The 17,819-nt window shown below is 40.9% G+C and overlaps 2 protein-coding genes across 7 annotated transcripts in view; both read left to right on the top strand.

The window, feature by feature from the left end:
* HGFAC (HGF activator) overlaps positions 1–8,218 on the top strand; it is a 40,930-nt gene extending 32,712 nt beyond the window's left edge. The window contains exons 11-14 of the mRNA XM_058837201.1: positions 489–628; positions 2,749–2,889; positions 3,855–4,003; positions 6,496–8,218. Coding sequence (XP_058693184.1) covers positions 489–628; positions 2,749–2,889; positions 3,855–4,003; positions 6,496–6,666 — 601 coding nt within the window. The 3' untranslated portion in view covers positions 6,667–8,218. The remainder of the gene's footprint in view (positions 1–488; positions 629–2,748; positions 2,890–3,854; positions 4,004–6,495) is intronic.
* A 136-nt stretch (positions 8,219–8,354) lies between these two features.
* The window catches only part of DOK7 (docking protein 7), a 59,337-nt gene continuing 49,872 nt past the window's right edge, over positions 8,355–17,819 (top strand). The window contains exons 1-4 of one of the 6 annotated variants that reach the window (XM_058837198.1): positions 8,355–10,461; positions 10,588–10,633; positions 12,744–12,974; positions 16,800–17,000. In XM_058837198.1, the coding sequence (XP_058693181.1) occupies positions 10,408–10,461; positions 10,588–10,633; positions 12,744–12,974; positions 16,800–17,000 (532 nt within the window). In that variant the 5' untranslated portion in view covers positions 8,355–10,407. Of the gene's footprint in view, positions 10,634–12,728; positions 12,975–16,799; positions 17,001–17,819 lie in introns of all 6 variants that reach the window. The other 5 variants (XM_058837196.1, XM_058837200.1, XM_058837195.1 and 2 more) reach the window with 5 other exon arrangements.

The raw sequence follows: 17,819 nt of genomic DNA, 5'->3' as shown, positions 1-17,819 counted from the left end.
CCTTTAAATCTTGGCCCATGCCTGTAATGTTTTTCAGGAGACTGGTTGCCCAGAGAAATGAGATATCCACCACTGACTCATCTTTTGATCCCTCCTTTCTTTCTGAGCAGTTTTTGTAATCATTGGCTAAGTCGAGTTTAAGTTGACTCAGCTAAGCTTCTAGAAGAGGTTTACACCCCCCAAAGATGCCTCTTAGCCAAACAGGCTGGGCAGCAGTGCCTGTGCTGGCCTTTTCCTTCTTTCAAGAAGCAGCAGCCTTTAATTAGGCTAATCAGGACCCACAGAACCTGGGTCTCACTGTAACATCTTTTTCATTGCCCTCTGTAGGCAGGAAGCCTGGGAGACAGGTAAAGGCATTATGAGAGGGTAAACAATGGACGTGGTGGGAGGCTGAGGTTATAATGGTTCATAGGGTACCCAGCCACTGGAAAATCAGCTGCATTTGTCCTGCTAATCACAGAACTGCTTGTCTCTCTTTTGTATTACAGTCCACTAAAATCCACTATTAGAGTAGTTCTGGGTCAACAAATATTTAATAAAACGACTGATGTAACACAGACATTTGAAATAGAGAAATACATCTTGCATCCTCAGTATTCCGTATTCAATCCTACTGAACATGATATTGGTGAGTAGTTTTGTTTAGACAGTTTTATTTTCCATTTACTCGACCTAGTTTCAAGTTTAGATGGTCTGTTAGAAACTGCCTTTAGAGTGGAAAAATCATAGATACTAGGAGAGGCTTTTGAATGCAGAGGGTTCTTAGTTCTACCAGAGTTATAACAGCATCTGAAAGCTAGACAAATTCAGATGAAAAATAAATTGCAAATTTTAAATAATTATGATAATTAGCCTTTGGAGCAATTTACCTAGATGTGTGGCAGATTCATCATCACTTCAAGTCTTTGTGAGATTAGGCATTTTTTCAACTGAACCAGAAGCTGTGGGCTTGATGCAGGAATTACTTGGTAAAATTCTATTGTCTATATTGTATAAAGGATCTGACTAGATGAGTGTAATAACCCCATCTGCTCTGAAAATCTGTGGTACTAAGAATCATTTTTTACACTGAGAAAGATTTAAAAATCAGCTGTCTTATCAGTCAGAAGTTAAATGCCCTTCTGATTGACCTTATAATATTAGTCAGAATGACAATGGAGCAGCAACTTCTTATTTTCTGATCCACTCTTGTGAAAGTTGTTGTGTCACCCCAGGGCATCAAGCTGGGTGAGCATTTGTCTGTGAGATTATTTAATAGCCTGACATTGGGAATATTTTACGTCAGGCATGTACTGGCTTTTTTGCTCCCAGATGGTGAGTATTTTCTACTCCATAGCAAAAAGCATTCAAGTTCTGTGTTGGTGGGAGCTCTGTCACAGCATACAAGGAGACACTAGATTTGAGGCGTTACTCTGCTCTGCAATATTCTGGTGAAGATCACCCGTGACTCTTTGAGATCTCATAGCTTTTTTAATTACTCTGAAATTCGGTAGGCATGCCTCACCAGTGTGCTATGTCCAAATCCAGGGAGAGCTGAACATGGAGTACCTAAGGCAAGCCCAATAGCAAAAATAAATGAGAAGGCAGAAACTGTTTCTGCCACACTTCTGTGTAGGGGATGATGCAGGTTTCTGTCCAGTCAGTGACTTCTACTGATGCAACAAAAGAGTTATGTCCTGCTGAAAATTTTCTAAAGGAAACAACTATCACATTGATTGTTTGCTGGGAAATTTGAGGGATTCAGAAGCAGGCAGAGTTAGTGGGGAAGAGGAGCAAGGTGAGGAAGAGCAAGATGCTGAGTGTGGGAGCAAGGTTTGTGTGGGCTTCTCAGGCTGTGAGATGCTGCTTCTATGTTCCACTAAGACCAAAAACTGTACCTGATAGAGAAGTAAGACTATCCAGTGAGGTAATTTGATTTCCACACAGATGTGCTCACAAAACTTTGGGCTTCCTGATGGAAGGCCTAATGAGAAGGTTTAATAGGTGTGTCCACATTACCTCATCTCTGTTCTCTTTGTGTGGCCAAACCAACATGCTGCCCTAGTTCCACCCAGTACAAAGCCCCCTTTGCTGCTTCACAGCTAAATGAAAGAGATTTTCTACAGGGGAACCAATTTTTGAAATCTTTCAGTATTAATCCCATGATGCTGCACAGCTTTACACTGTCTACAGCCCCATGACTGGTTAGTAAAGATTGGGTAGTTTATGTAATACTTTGTAGCTTCTAGAGGCTTGGTTTTGAAGTGTCCTGATGTTTTATTCCTTAAAGATCTTGAATTTTGCTGAACTCAGTGATAACAGGACACAAAATACACCAGCTCTTGGAGCTTTTTTTAATGGAATTGGAATTAGGCCAGTGTCCAAACTTTCAGAAGCAGTGAGTATTTGCACATCCCACTTATTTCAGCTGAAAGTTGGGGATCTGTCACTGTTATTTAACTATAACAGTGGGAGGAGACACATGTATTTTCTATCTTCCCCCTTCTCTACAGAGGCAGTGAAGCAAAATCTGCTCAGTGAGCATAGCATAAAATAAATATTCCCACAAGGGGAGTAGCTGAATGTTTCAGCCTTCAATTTGCTGTGAAATCAGGTGCTGTTGAGATGAGTCTGTCTGTCTTTGATTGAAATATCTTAATTAAGAGAGGCTTAGGGGATAATTAAATTTGTATCTGAGACCCATTACTGCCAATCCCATTAAAGAAAGGGAACAATCACTTTCTTCCTTCTGTATTTTCTGTTCTGCAGCATTGATTAAGCTGAAGAAGAATGGCCAACGTTGTGCTGTCAAGTCCCAGTTTGTTCAGCCCATCTGCCTGCCAGAAAGTAACACTGTTTTCCCTGACCAGTTGAAATGTCAGATTTCTGGATGGGGACACAAGCATGAGAGTGAGTAAAATGACAGCTGGTGTCTGTAGAAAGAAATGATGGTAATAAAAACATAACACTCAGGTATATGTCATACAACAGAGAGTTTGGTAAAATGTTTTGCAGGGGACTTCTGGTGGGATTCCTTTTACTTACCTTTGGAGCTTACAGCATTTACATCTGAAATACTCATCCTGAACTTCTTTTATAGGCCTTGGAATTTGGAGTGTGGTTCCCTTGATCAAATGTTTGCACCAGTTCTGGGATGGAATGAGCTAGCTAGATCTCAGTGGACTGGGAAGGGAGAAAGTAGCCCGTTGGGGTGCCAACACCTGGAATTTTAGTAAAGTGAATCCTTCCCCTGATTTCTTCAGGCAGAGAAGTTTCAAGAAACTTTGAAAAAATCAATAAGAGAAGGTCAGATAGACTTTGGGCTAAGAAGTGCTTACATCCAGCTTGAGAAAGGTGGAAAAAATGACCCCATCCTTTCAGAGGAGGAATTTCAGGATAATGAGTCTGGACCATTCAGTGTTGAGATAGCAAAGACCTATGTAGGTAGATGAGGAGGACTGAGGAGCTGGCTGCCACATTTTGGTGACAGATATATTATGAGCAAATATCCCAGTCTAAATGTGTGATCTAAAGACAAAAAGAAGTAATGGAGCCTTTGAAAATAGGTGATTTATTATCACATCTGAAAAGAGGTGAGGACAGGAGTGCTGGGCTACTGTTCCCAAGTGTCTAGAAAATGAGAGAAGTGGATTAATTACAATACTGTTATTTTATGGAGTCTGACTGGAGGATCAGAAAGTGATCACTACAAAAATTATTTTATTTTAAAGATATCCATAACATAAATATTATTGAGAGGTGTTAAATGTGTTTAATATGTGTTAAATGTGTTGCATTTTGCCTTGTGCTTTCCTGTTATGCTCTTGACATTCTATAAAAATGACTTTCTTCTCCTCTCTGGGAATTTTTTAAAGATGTATCTGGTTATTCAGATGTCCTTCAAGAAACACTGGTTCCACTTATTCCAGAGGAGAAGTGCAGAAGTCCTGAAATTTATGGAACAGAACTCACAGAAAATATGTTCTGTGCCGGCTACTTTGATAGCAAATCTGATGCTTGTCAGGTAATGCTGGGTGTCCTGTCCAGGCAGGTGATAGAAATGTATTTAATCAGAAATGTTTCAGTTTTACAATTCTTACTTTCGACTTTATAGTGTTCCTAAAGAAAAGAACCTTATGTGACTGCTTCCACCTTCATTTTTCATCGTGTTCAATGTCAATTAAGCTCTACAGAAGGGCTCCAGGGTATTACACTCTCCTGTGGCTGTGCACTGGAGGGTGTGTTGCTCTAGCTCCTGGCTGAACCTGCAGGTGGTGGCAATGGATTGCTGCCCAGCTGGCAGGAAAACCTGCATGAACCTGTGTGGGGACAAATCCCAGAGCTGCTGCCTCTTGCCTGAGGGAAAATAAGGACACCTGGGTAGGAGGTGAGCAGCAGTGGTGAGGCTCGGAAGAAGGAGCTGAGGTTTCTACGGTGGATGTGACTGGATGGTGTAGAATGTCAGTCAATTGGAAACTGTGTTATGTAACCTCAGTCTTTCACGGAATGACCTCATGCTCTTACTTCTTTCAGTTATGTCACACCTCGGCTCCGAATAAAGATGCAGAATTGTTGTGGTGATAGATGAGACTTCTTAAAATGAAGGCTCAGATTATTCCTTACATAAAACTTCAGATTTCATCTACAGCTCATTTTGAAGGAGGAGGGTTTTTCTCTGTTAACATAGATTTGTGAAAAGGCAGCGCATAGCTAATAGCTGGCATGTAAGTGCAGGAAAGAGTATCATGTATCCTGTGTGCTGGAAGCCCCACAGAGGTCATAAACATACCCAAAGAAAGGTGTCAAGAGTGAAATGGCAGCAGCCAGCAGTGGCTCAAGGCCAAGGCTCAGACTGAGGCTGCAAGGATTCACACAAGGCAGAGATGGAAACTGCCCTGCCTGACCAGCTCCTCTTGCCTGTCCCAGGAAGTGCAAATACAAGAGACAGAATTATAGCTGATTATCCCTGCCCTGGAAAAACAGAAATCAGGAATGAGAAGGAGAAAAGAAAGTAGAGGGAAGGAGAAAAGAGTTGCACAAAACAAGTGCTCTAGAGAGAGTTCCAAAGTCTGAGGAACAGCAATTTAGAGTCCCAGATGCTGCTGAAGAACAGTGCTCGTGATGTGAAATCATTATTAGTGAGAATCAGTAACTTGTAGTGTGGTCTGAAGAGAAATAATGCAGACCTCTTAATGTAACCACAGATGTAGCTGACCTCTGGGTTTTCTGAATGTACACTTAGGATATTAACCTGTAAATCATCTGCTGTGTATGAAAATATTCCAAGACCAAGAAACTTCAAACAGACAATGTGTTTTCCTTGATTATTTTAAAAATATTTTCTTGAGAACTTTTTTTTCATTTGATCAGGGTATTGATGCCAAAGTTGCAATCAATTAGATTAATTGTGAAAAAATTCCAACAGATGAGGCTTCATCTGATGTGCCTCACTTATCACAGAAATCTTCAGTATAAAGGAAACACAATTTTCCTATGTATTTTGCTCTCAAGGAATTTTCTTTTGCACTAGGAAAAGATAGACTTCTCCTTGGTCTCAAGTAACTAGAGTGATGGCTGCTTTCACCAGTGCCGTTTACTAAATCACATTTTTAATTTCTAACATTTTAATTTCTCTAGAAAGTCAATCTAAGAGTAATAATAATATTAATAATAATAGTAATAATAATTATTACTATCACTATCACTAGTAATTATTAATATATAACAATAATAATTTTAATATAGTAATAGTTTATCAACATAGTTTATTAATATATTAATATTTTATATTAATATTTATATTCCTGACCTGGATGTTTTCAAGGTTTAGAATAAGTAGAAATGGTCAAAATGAACCCTTGCTGTAGTGTAATTTTGGCTACTTTTTGGTTTATGGTTTAATGACAAGGTAAACAGTGAGTAGCAAATTCAAACACATGCAAAATCCCATGTGCTACATAAAATTACAGCATCCCACAATCACAAAGTGTGGCTGTAAGCAGCACCTTTCTTTGAAAACTCACACATTCTCTGAAAGTTGCAATAAACTGCATTGAAAAACTCTCCAAATGCACCCATGTAACCCCTCCATGCAGTGCTGATATTACAACACAGTGCCAAGCCTCAAAGGCTTGTTCACTTCCATTGAAAATGATCTAAATCAGCCATGCTTTCCAGTAGGTGTCTGAATCCAAAAAATTCATTTTTAAAAAAAATCTATTTTTTTAATACTTTTGTTTAATGCATAATTTAAAAAATCCACCATTATATTTGAATGTGACTAAAAATGCTTTCTATAATCAAGCTTCAGTAAAACGCTTGGCTTTTTTATTTTATTTTTTTTCTTTTTATTTGTAGTTTAAATGTCATATGCAAGCATTCCTATTTTAGGATTTTTCCAAACCGATCTTCTGACTGCTTTCTATCTTTCTATCTATGAGGATATTATTAGATAACTAAATTAGATAACTAAATTAGATAACTAAATTAGATAACCTTTGCTTACTTTTGATGCAGGGAGATTCTGGTGGACCTCTGGCTTGTGAGAAAAATGACATCTCTTACCTCTATGGAATTATCAGCTGGGGAGATGGCTGTGGCAGAGTCAACAAACCTGGAGTATATACAAGAGTGACAAACTATGTAAAGTGGATTAATGAGAAAATAGCCCCCAGAAAAACTCGTTGAGCAGTTAAATACACTAACATTTTGTCCCAGTCCACATTTGAAACAGGGTTCATGAGTCTTTTGGTTTTAATAAAGTGACATAAATATTTTATTATAAGCTGGTATGAAAACTGTTATGGTAATTCTTAGCAGGTCCAAGCCAGACCACAAAAAGCAGGCCTGCTCCATCTGATACCAGCAACCTTTATCTAGAATTCTAGGGCTGTGGATTGTTCAATACACACCTCTGCCTTTATTTGTATTAATAAAAAATCCCAGACATATTGAGACAGTGCACAAAAATCGACAACTCCGTCTGCTTAGGGGATTACATAAAAAGTGATTTGATGTGTTTTGCAGTTTCTGGTGGAGCTGTCATCCCTGAAACCAATCTGCAACAATATTGTCCTTTTATTCTCGGTTGAAATAAAAAAAAAAAATCAGGAGAATCAAAAATGAAATTCCCTCTCCCTGAGAAATGATCTCTTGAAGCTCAGGGCGAGAGACACCAAGAGAACAATGTAGGTAAAGCTGCCCCTCAGCTAACTGCAACAACAGTTCTGGGGAAAGAAACCAGAGGGTTTAGGTTTTGTTTCAACCAAACACGTAAGCATATTTTTATATAAACATATTTCTATGTTCCACTGACGTAAAATCAGGAACGTCCCTCAGAGCTCTGCTGAGTCTGGTGTGCAATTTTCCAGCAAGGTTAACGCAACACCTCCTGAGAGCTCAAAGGCTTTTGCTGAAAAATGTTGGAAGTTGGAGCAGCTGATTTAGGTTGATACAGCCAGGACCTTTTGCAGACTGTGACCTGCTCCTTGCCCTGAGGATAGCAATGGAAATACTTCACCTTGATGATAAATCCCTAAACATTTCTTTAATTTGACAGTGTTTTGAAGATGTCTTAGGTTTTGTATTAACAAGTTTTTCAACTATTTAGATAATTCAGAAAGGAGGTTTCTTGTAGCAGATCTTTCACCTGGATGGCTGGAGTGCAGCTTGACATTTTTCTTAGGGATTTGGTGATATCATAAACCACAGGCTTTACTGTCATGGTCTATGGAATTGTTATGGGAACAATCAAAGCAATTATTACAATACACAGCTCTTTAGAGGCAGTGGACTCAGCTGTATCAGCAGAAACAGGCAGAAAATGATTCAACAGAAAAAGTCTGACAAAGAATGGAAAATTCTTTTTTTTCCTGTTACAGGGAACCTTTAGCTATGTCAGATGTGTACATTTAAGTGTTGATGTGAAATGTATTTCTTCAGTGAACATTTATGAACTCTCTCAAGTCTCTTATTAACTCTCTTAACGAGCCAAGTTGTGCTTTAAAGTAATAGAATTTTAAAGTGGTGCCTAGATATTCAGATGTGTGTTTTGTTTTATGGTACTTGCAGGGTCCTCACAGATTTCTTGGTAGTGGTGAATGTTATCTACAGTTAAAAGAGATTTTTTAAGGAAAACCAGACAAAACTTGCATGTGTGTAAGTACAAATGTACAACAATGCTAATCTAGAAAAATGATGTAAACTGTTTAATAAAAACATTTGCCCTCTGTTTCTTGAACTTAGTCTGTTGTGTGTAAAGTTACAGCAGGATCTTTAAATCCCTCTGTAGGTTGTTCTGCAGGTTGAGAGCTGGTAGAAAGATGCAATAACATTTAGTGCTGGAAGGCATTGGAAAATCTCTCTGTAAGGGTCAATTTCAGCTGGTGATGCTCCCAGTTTAGTGCAAGTGTCATACACATTTCCAGGGGGCAGATGTAAGCACCTGGATGTTTTTCAGCTATTGATATACTTAAACAGTAGCTTGAAAGACTGATATCCACCTCTGGGATCTTGATTTCAAAACAAGCTGTAGACTCTTGTTGTGTGGCTCTGCCTCCCTGGCCATTTGCAGTATGAGTCTGGCTTGCTTAATGTCCTAAAATGAATGTGACCGTGTGACAGGACTAACTGTACCTGCTGCTGAGACAAGTGCTGCATCAGCAGGAAGGAGCTATTTGCTCTTCTTTGGAAGGGATTGATCAGGAACAGGTTTGCATTCTAAGATGAAGCCATTCTGAATTTCTGTATTTGTTCTGTGACTTCAGTTTCGCTTTGAAATTAAAATCTGTCCACACTGTGCAGAGTATGATCTTGCAGTTTCGTGTTGTACATACTCTCTTGGTCTTCTCTTGTGGTACAGAAGGTGGCTGTTTGATAGGAACACTGTTAGACTGGTGTTTCTGACAATTTGTCAAGAGTTCTTTAGCTGTCCTGTTTTCAAAAATACTGCTTGTATCAGTACACAGCAACACCAGTACAAACAATAACACACCTAAAAAAATATATATTGAATGGTCTGCTTTCTGCCCTCAAGGGTCTAAATGACAAATCTCCAGCTGATACTAATTTGAATACTTTGAGTGCATTCAAATGAATTTGTGGCTTTCAAAGCAGCCAGTTTATCCACTGTGACTGCATGGACTTGGTGGAACTAAGTGAAAATCATTTGAGCATCAGCTGTGAGGTGATTAGCACTGTATTACAAGTGCAGAGTAGGGTTGGCAAGGAGATGTCCAGGTTATGTGGCATGTCCTGGCCTCTCACGCCCTGACATCAGTCACGTTCCTATGGGGTGCTCCAGCATCTTCCTCCTGCCTTTCTGTTGAGCATTACCCCATGGAAACTCATTCCCCATACCTTTCACCCCCTTTAAGCAATTATTGTTTTCATTAAAATGAAAACCAAACTCAAATGTACTAGTGAAATTTTTATCAGACATTTTCCCTAACTCTATATTGAAATGAATTACAATGCAAAGCCAGTTGAACAAATACTTCCCTAATTCATTATGAAAAACACTTACAAGATGATTTTATTAAATTCTATGTTATTCCACGCAAACTGACCGATTTAAAAGGAAGAAATAAATGCAAACATCTAAAAAACCCCCTTCTATTATGCTACTGAAAGAAAAATGTGCTGCAGAGCTGTTTAAAAAAAGCGGAAGAACTAATTACCATCAAATAAGATGCAGCAGGAGTATTTTTGGAATAATGGACTCTAATTAGTCCATTGCTCGTGGAAATAAATCTGAGGACATCATTAACACATCTTTTTCTATTAATTGTAGCTGTTTCGGGTTTGGTGTAAGCGGGTTGTTATCTTGTGACAGTTGCATTGCAAAGAGGAAAAAAAAAAAAGTGAGAAGAGTATTTTTATCTGGGGTAGTTGGCAGTGCCTTCTGGGAGCCAAGGAGAGCTGTAATTATACTTTTGAAAAGTGAAAATTGGGCATTATAAGGAAGGTGCGGGAAGGGGGCGTTTTGGCCGGCCAGAGGCGGGTCCCGCTCCACGCAGTAAATCCGGTGCGGGCTTTGCGGCCGCCCGGGCGCGGGGCAGCCCCGCGGTCAGCGGTAAAGTCCGGAGCCGGATCGCGGCGGGGGTCGCGCCCGGAGCGGGTCCGCGGCGCTCCGGGTGCCCCGGCCAGCGCCTCGCGATCTGAAAGCCTGCGGAAAAAAAATAATAAAAATAAAAATAAAAAAATATCAAAACCCCCGCCGGAACGCAACAGTAAAACATGTGAACAGAGAATCCCTGGGACGGCCCGCAGACCCCCTTGCCCGGGGGCCGGTCGGGGCCGGGCCGCGCCGCTCTGGCCGCCCGCCCGCGCGGGGCCCTAGCGGAGCTATTTTGGAAGTGACCCCTCGGGCGGCCGGAGCGCGGGGCGGGCGCAGAGAGCCGGCGCAGCTGTCCGGAATCATGACTGAAGATGACGGATTCCGTGGTGGTGGAGGGTCACGTCAAGTTGAGAGACGGAAAAAAGGTCCCCGCTCCCGGCGCCCCTTCGGCCCGCGGGGGTCCCCGACCGCCGCCCCCTTGTCCTGAGGGGAGAGAGCCCGCTCTCCCCTCCCGGCCCCGGCTAACCCTGTCCCTTTGCCTCTCGTTGCAGTGGAAGAGCAGGTGGCTGGTGCTGCGCAAGCCCTCCCCGGTGGCAGGTAAGGGGGGCCCGGCGGTGGGGATGGGCTCGGGGTCCCGGAGCTTGCCCGGCTCCCCGGGGCGAGCAGAGCCCTCGGCGGGGCCGCCCCAGAGCTGCGCTCCCCGGGAGCCGCGTCCCGCCTCGGGGCGAGCTCCTGCTCTCACTAAAAACAACGGGAAAAGTGACTTTCCGAGGCACAGCCATTGGGCTTGGTGCCCCTTCAAAATGCACCCTTTTTTTTTTCTTCTTTCTTTTTATTATTTTTTTTTAATTTTTTTTCTTGGAGGGGGGAGCTTATTTCTTCAGGGTGATTGCTGGCTGTAAAAAAGAAAAAAAATAAGCTGACATTGTAAGCTCAGTAGTTATTTTTGATCAGTGTTTTGACAGAAAATATCACTTCAATTTAAAAATAAAATGACATTTTGAATTAAGGAAGAAAAAAAAAAAAAAGATCGTTTCCATGCTTCTGAAGGGGAAATTGAAAATGTTACACAGAGCTGATGTTTTACTGCTGCAGAGGGAAAAGTAGGCTTCAGGTTTCCCCATCTGTTCCCAACAGGGAAAACATTTGGGCCCAGAAGTATATCTTTCCAGGGCTAAATGTTGCCTACACTTAGAAAATGTGAATCCACATTGCTGCAGAATGGATTATGGCAGCCTTTCTTGGATCTTGCTAGAAAGACAGAAGACTTCTTAGTAATTCTTTGTTACCTGAGTTGTTACAGTAATAGTTTAGTGTTTAAAATACCTGGATCTCATCTAAATCTGTGAAACCTCCCTGTGTAAAAGGGCATCTGTTGGTCGTAGAGCTAGTATATCGACCTGTGAACATGGGCCTGACTTTCTAATGTAAGCCAGCTTTGAAGGGGGTAGATGGTGGAGACTGACTGATAATGGAACTTATTCCTCAAAAGTGCTATTTTTATTCTAGCTAAATTAGCCAGGTTTACTTAGAAAGCCCCTGGTGATTTGCTTTTCTTGGTATGTAAACCATAGCCATTCTTTAGACACGTAACTGTATTGCAGAATGTTCAAATACCGTGGGTGCAGCTGTTTTTGCTAACAGGTGCACAAAGACAATTGGGCATCCATGCAAAGCGTTGCATTAGTTAGCAGGCAGTTCAGTCATTTTTCATTTCTGGATGGAGATTTTGCCAGTCTCTTACCCAGCTGAGAGCTGCAGGGCACCTCAGTGGGGCTGGGATCACCATCCCCAGTATTTATAAACTGGTGCATGGGGGTCTTTGTCTTTTGTGGTTTGTAGCTCAGCTCAAGATGAGGATGTTGCAGCTTTGATATTGACCATTAATTTCATCTACATCTGAGTGCTGTGTGATAAGAAATGAACATGGGGAAAAGAGTGCTGCTTTAGTCATAAATACAAAAGGTGGGAGAGGTTTCTCCCCTTTTCTTTTGGGTATACTTGTGAAATGCTTGCTTTCCCCATGGGGCCATGTCACTTGAACTGGTTTCTTCCATTGCATATTTGCTGTGCAATAAACACCTCTGGGAAGGGATTATAACAACTGGTGACACAAGCAAACATGAATAAATAAATAAATAAAAGAAGGTGTGGCACATAATGGTTTTTAGCAGTGGCTGCTGGGTAGCATTTAACTGGGAAACCTGAGCCGACAGGAGCAGTCTCGCAGTGCACTCTGCTTGCCATTTAGTGGTTGGGTAATCTGTGAGCTACTGTGAGATTTTCATTTGTGGTTCAGTATGTTCTAATGAAAATACAGACAACAATAGCCTCTCGGTCTGTAATGTGAACAGCTATCCTAGCACAGTTCCTAATGCTCAGAATTAATGAGTCAGTCCCTGCCAGACGCAGGAGAGGATCTGAAATGCCTCTGGGCTTTGAGTAAAATAGGGAAGATTTATTACTGGCCTCCTTATTTCTGAGCCTGCAGATTACCCTTGAAACAGGCCTTCAGTGTTTGTTTCCTGAAAACAAGGACTACAAACTACCTGGGGGTGGGCTGGGAAAAGAAGTCGGAGTTTTACATTGACTTGATCGAGCTGATCCTGCAGTTGTCTAAAGCTGCTTTGTATTGCAGCACCGTGCTGAGAAATTTGTTATGGTCTGTGCTCTGCATCATCATCTCTGACAGTTTTGCTCCTTTTAGACTGTTTGCTCATGCTGGTGTACAAGGATAAATCTGAACGAGCAAAAGGGCATAAGGAGAGGAGCAGCATGACCTTAGAAGACATCTGTGGCTTGGATCCTGGGCTCTCCTATGAGGGCCTGAATCACACCCTCGCAATCATCTGTCTCTCCCAAGTTGTGATGCTGGGATTTGAGAACAAGGAAACAATGTATGCCTGGGATGTACGAATACGCTACAGTTTGGGGGAAGGTAACCTTTCTCTTCTCACACTGTTTGTTTTTTTTTTTTTAACATTTTTTCCCCCCACAGGGTAAAAAAAAGCAAAGACAAGTGAAGCAAAAATGCAAATAGAACATTTGCAGTTCAGGACAAGATTGTCACTCATTTGAGAGTGGAGATACTGTTCTCCCCATGAGATGTTAAAGCAGGTATCCCTTACAATAGGTTTTGACTACAGTACCACCCAGTACTGGTGGATAACTATGGCACCTCTTAACTCAGGGTTTTGATTTTGACACTGATGGTGTGCAGCTTTGAAACAAAGTGATCAAACTTCTACTTCTGGTCCTACAACTGACTCAGGGATCCTGGCAAAAGGCCTCAGAGGGAGCCTGAATTAAGAGATAATTCCTGAGTAGAACTTTGCCAGTTCATGCCCAATTTGCTAAGCTGCCTACTGGGTGTTGCATTGAAAATTCTCATTGCTGCTACTGTGCCATTTCAGAAAGAGACTTTTTGCAATAAGGAGTGTCATCAGACACATTCTTTCCAGCTAACTTCACCTTTCTCCATCCTCCTATTTTATTTTCTTGATTAGCAGCTCTAAAATGTACCGTGGTGAACAAAGAGTGATAATGTTGGTAATCCATAGTATCTGTCTTATGTTTGTTTAGTCATAACGAGGGAAGGAGGGTAGGTGTGTGGGAGACACACATTAGCGATCTTTATCATTTGTTACATATGCTCTGCCATCTGTTGGGTTTGTGGGCTCGTTCCTTTGCAGTGCATATGTAGAGAGACGGCCTGGGAATTTTACAGTAAAAATATGTAGAACTATCAGAAGTGAGATGTGTAGCTGTACCTCTCAGGGCTATCAAATATGAAGCCTTGCATAACAGCAAAGGTTAGAGGGGTTACTGAACGATGCAAGCTTGAGTAGCTGGAGTGGTTGGTGCCCTTTGGTGATACAGTTCTATAGTCTTCCAGTGCTAGTTTTTGTTTTTTTTTTTTACTAGGTTTGGGATCTATATATAGCATAGACTTATCCTAAAAGCCGAAGGAGTATTTGAATATGACAGAGTAGGTCTGTTTTATATGATTCTGCACTAATGTAGTGTTGGAGTAATCTCAGTCTGGGTGTGAGGGTTATGGTTGGGATTGGAGGACATGCAAAAGCAGCAGAGTTTTTTTCAAGGAAAACTGTGAATGAGGTAGGAATAAAGCCTACTGGATTATGACATGTGCAGACATGGAGTAAAGCTGAAGTGGGAGAGACTGTGTGTGTGGAAATGAAGAAATGCAGAAGTAAGAAAACAAGTGTAATTGGTTGAACTGGCAACAATTTATATAAAGTTAATTGTAAAAACGCTTCAGGGCAGGAGAATAAACCAAAGCATTGAAATTTTTTTCAGAATTTTATCTTTCAGTGCATGTTCAATTAGGAGAACGAAGTCAAAGTGAGTCTAGTTTGAGTAGACAGAAATAGAAAAAAGAGAAGATGTAGATAAAGAGAGGATGGTGACTGGTGTTTCTTCTTGAAGTGTAGTAAGGGTGCCTTTGTGTGCCTTGAAAATAAGGTGGCTGGATGATAAAAATAGGCTAGGGAGAGATGACCTCAGAGTCTGGGAAGCAAAAAAAAAAAAGTGAAAGGAGCTGACACTGTTCTTGAATGAGGACCACAGAATGGAGGTGTTCACACTGGAGTTCCCAGTGTTTTCTCTCAGTTTTTAACAGATGAGGTAGATGTGATTCCTGGAATGTGCTTGGGCTCACAACTCATTTTGAGAAGTTAGCATATTGCAGGTCAGTGCATAACTGTGAAAAGATGGGCTGAAGAAAATGATGGATTTTAGTAGTATCTTTTATTCTATATTGGGAATATACTCAGCTCTGTGTCCTCACAATGATTTTTTATTTTTTTAATAGAGTAGGAGAAGTCAATGGGGAGAGTTTTGAAAAAAATTCCAATTTACCAAGAAAACCGTGTATGGAAAAAGCTTCATTTTCAAATATGCTTTTCCTTTTACTTTGGCTTTGTTCAAATTTGGGTAGGCTGTGTTTTGACAGTGGTCTACAATTTGGGCTGGAGCTCTTTGTTTTCAGCAGCTGTTGTAACTTTCAACTGATCGTGTGAAGAGTGGGCTTCATTCCTCGATTATGAAGCAGAAAGAATCCTGATGCTGCTTCTCCCATGGTTTAATTGCCAGGAAAATACTGGGCAGAGTTAACTGAGCAGAGGAGTGCAAATGACATTAAATATTCCTTTCTGAGCATTATTGATCACAATGGTTTTGCTGCTTTTTTCACAGCTGATGTTTAAGCAGGTTGCGTAACAACCGCGTGCCCAAAAGGGGACATGGTGTGACTATTGATTTGCTCCCTAGCAGTGCTACTGGCAGAGCTGTAAGCAGAGCTGTGGTTAGTTAGATCTATCTCTGTCTCCTTGCACATTTCACTCGGATGACTTTGTGGCTAATTCTGCTGGAGCCTTAGGGAACTTAGCAAATGCATGTCATAGATGAGGAGTTGGCTTACAGCTCAGATCGTGACTAAGAATACAGCAAGCAGTTAGATGAGAAGCAGGACTCAGACCCAGATGAAATTTGTGATGCTTGAGGAAGCGTGGACAAGAAATAAGGAAGAGTGGATGTAAGAACTGAGAGTACCTGGAGTTACCCCGTAGATTTTGTAGTCAGGGAGCTATTTTTGTAATCTTTGACACATAACCAAAAGATAAATTTATGTACTTCTTGATAAACACCACCAAAGAACTCCTCCTGGAACTTTAAGAGTCTTGATGCTTCTCTCTACCAAGACAAGTGTTTGTTTTTTTAAAATCTGTTGTGGGTTTTTTGTTTTTATTTTGTTTGTTGGGTTTGAGGGGTTTTTTTTGTGTCTAATCACAATATGAAAGAAACTAGAACTGTAGTGGAGTTCAAAACAATTGTTTGAGAATTATATGCTTGCTCACTTAAATTGTTCCCTTTGAAACACTGAGATTTGAGCCCTTGAAGTGATCCCAATAACTTATTATTCAGAATGCAATAGCCCTGGAAGAGAAAATGGGAGACCAGTCTAGAATAACTACTTTAGGTAGGGATACTGCAATACAGATGATACTGGAATTAGGATTTGAACCTTGATTTTGTAAACTTGTATGAGATAGGTGTTTCTTTTTATTTCTCCACCCTTTTAAAATTCAGGATGTGAAATATGAAAAATTACCTGACATCCGAAAGTTTTTGTTACTTATAAATCACATAGTTTCCTAGTAATTTTAAATGTCTCGGCATCTACCGTCACCAAATCATGAAAGAATTGCAAAGGCAGAATAATGTAATTTTCCTCATTTTACTGCTAGGGAGGAAGTGAAGCAGTTTATTAAAGGTTGCAGATGAGTCAGTGATAGAGAGATTTGTTTAGCTCTTTGAGCCTTGGCTTTGGGGCTTCTTGAGCACCATTTTATTTTTGTGCATGGATGTGGGAGAGACACAGGTTAGAGGAGGAGACGGAAAGCATGTAATGATGCAAGGATGGAAGAGGTAAGTCTGAGCTGGATAATTGACTATTCTGAGATAGGGATTAGCCTGGAAATTTAGGATAAATTAATGTAGCATTGCAATTTTAGTAATTTGTAGCATTAGGCTAAGATATGGTGAATTTTTCCAATCGTAAATAGGCATAATAGGGAGTAATGATCTTACAGCCACTTACATGTGACTGTCTGGGCTCCACATAGATCTTTATGCCAGAGTCTCATGGTGTGGATAGGGTTTGGTCCAAGTACCACAGCTGAACAGAATGACTTACACAACACTTGTATATTCTGTAGTAATTTTTTTTCCTTTTTGGTAGTTCATAGATTTCAAGTCTTTGTAGCCCCTGGCACAAAACTAGAGAGTGGGCCTGCTACCCTGCATTTCTGCAATGACATCCTTGTCCTTGTGAAGGACCTTCCTCCCAGTGTCATGGGGCAGTGGAAACTCTCAGATCTGCGTCGCTACGGAGCTGTCCCAAACGGATTCATCTTTGAAGGGGGAACCAGGTGCGGCTTCTGTAAGTACAAATGGAACCTCTCTTCTAAACACTGCTTGGTGCCTTTTGCAGAAATGTAAATGTGCTCTCATTCCAAGTGGAGACTGCAGAACCAGCTGTGCTACTTTGTCAGACAGGCAGCCTCTTATCTGAGGGTCTGTTCTGAGTAGATTTCTGCAGGCTTCAACCCTGGTGTTCAGGAGAAATGTGACTGTGTGCAGTCCTGGCTGAAAATCCTGCCCTGTGGCTCTCCAGAAGATGTTTAGTCAAAAGCTGCTATTGAACACAGAGCAAAAATAAGGCAATGGAATTTTATGGCTTGTGTTATGCAGGAGATAAGGTAAAATAGCTTAATGTTCAGATTAGTAAATTGTGATTAATTATTTTGTCATTTGGTGAGGGGAAAGTGATATGGAGTTTTGAGGTTACAGGCAGCATCAATGTTCTCATTGTGTAAATGCTAATTTCTAAATCCCATCGAGGACTTTTTGCTCCTAAAAGTTAGAACAACTCTCTGGTCCCTTTGCTATTAGCAGCTTTGTAACTACAGGGTGGGGCTGTGTCATTTATGGGGTCAAAATGAAAGCAAGCAAGCTGAAGCTAGTTTCTATAGCCTAGTAGCTAAGCTACACCTTTATATGGAGATAAAGCTCTTGTTTCAATGGCCAAACTAGAACAACTCAAATTCTCACTTCAGATAAAATGTGTGCAAGATCTGAAAAAGATAATTAATGCACAGGTACAATAACATATCATTAGATTTATCTTAATAAGGTTTTAATTTAATAAGCAGAGTTTGAAGCCATGCTGAATTGATGATCTGTGAGCACAGGTGGATAT

The sequence above is a fragment of the Poecile atricapillus genome, chromosome 4, assembly GCF_030490865.1.
Source record: "Poecile atricapillus isolate bPoeAtr1 chromosome 4, bPoeAtr1.hap1, whole genome shotgun sequence".
Classification (NCBI taxonomy): Eukaryota; Metazoa; Chordata; class Aves; order Passeriformes; family Paridae; genus Poecile; species Poecile atricapillus.
This window is presented reverse-complemented; position numbering and strand designations above follow the sequence as displayed.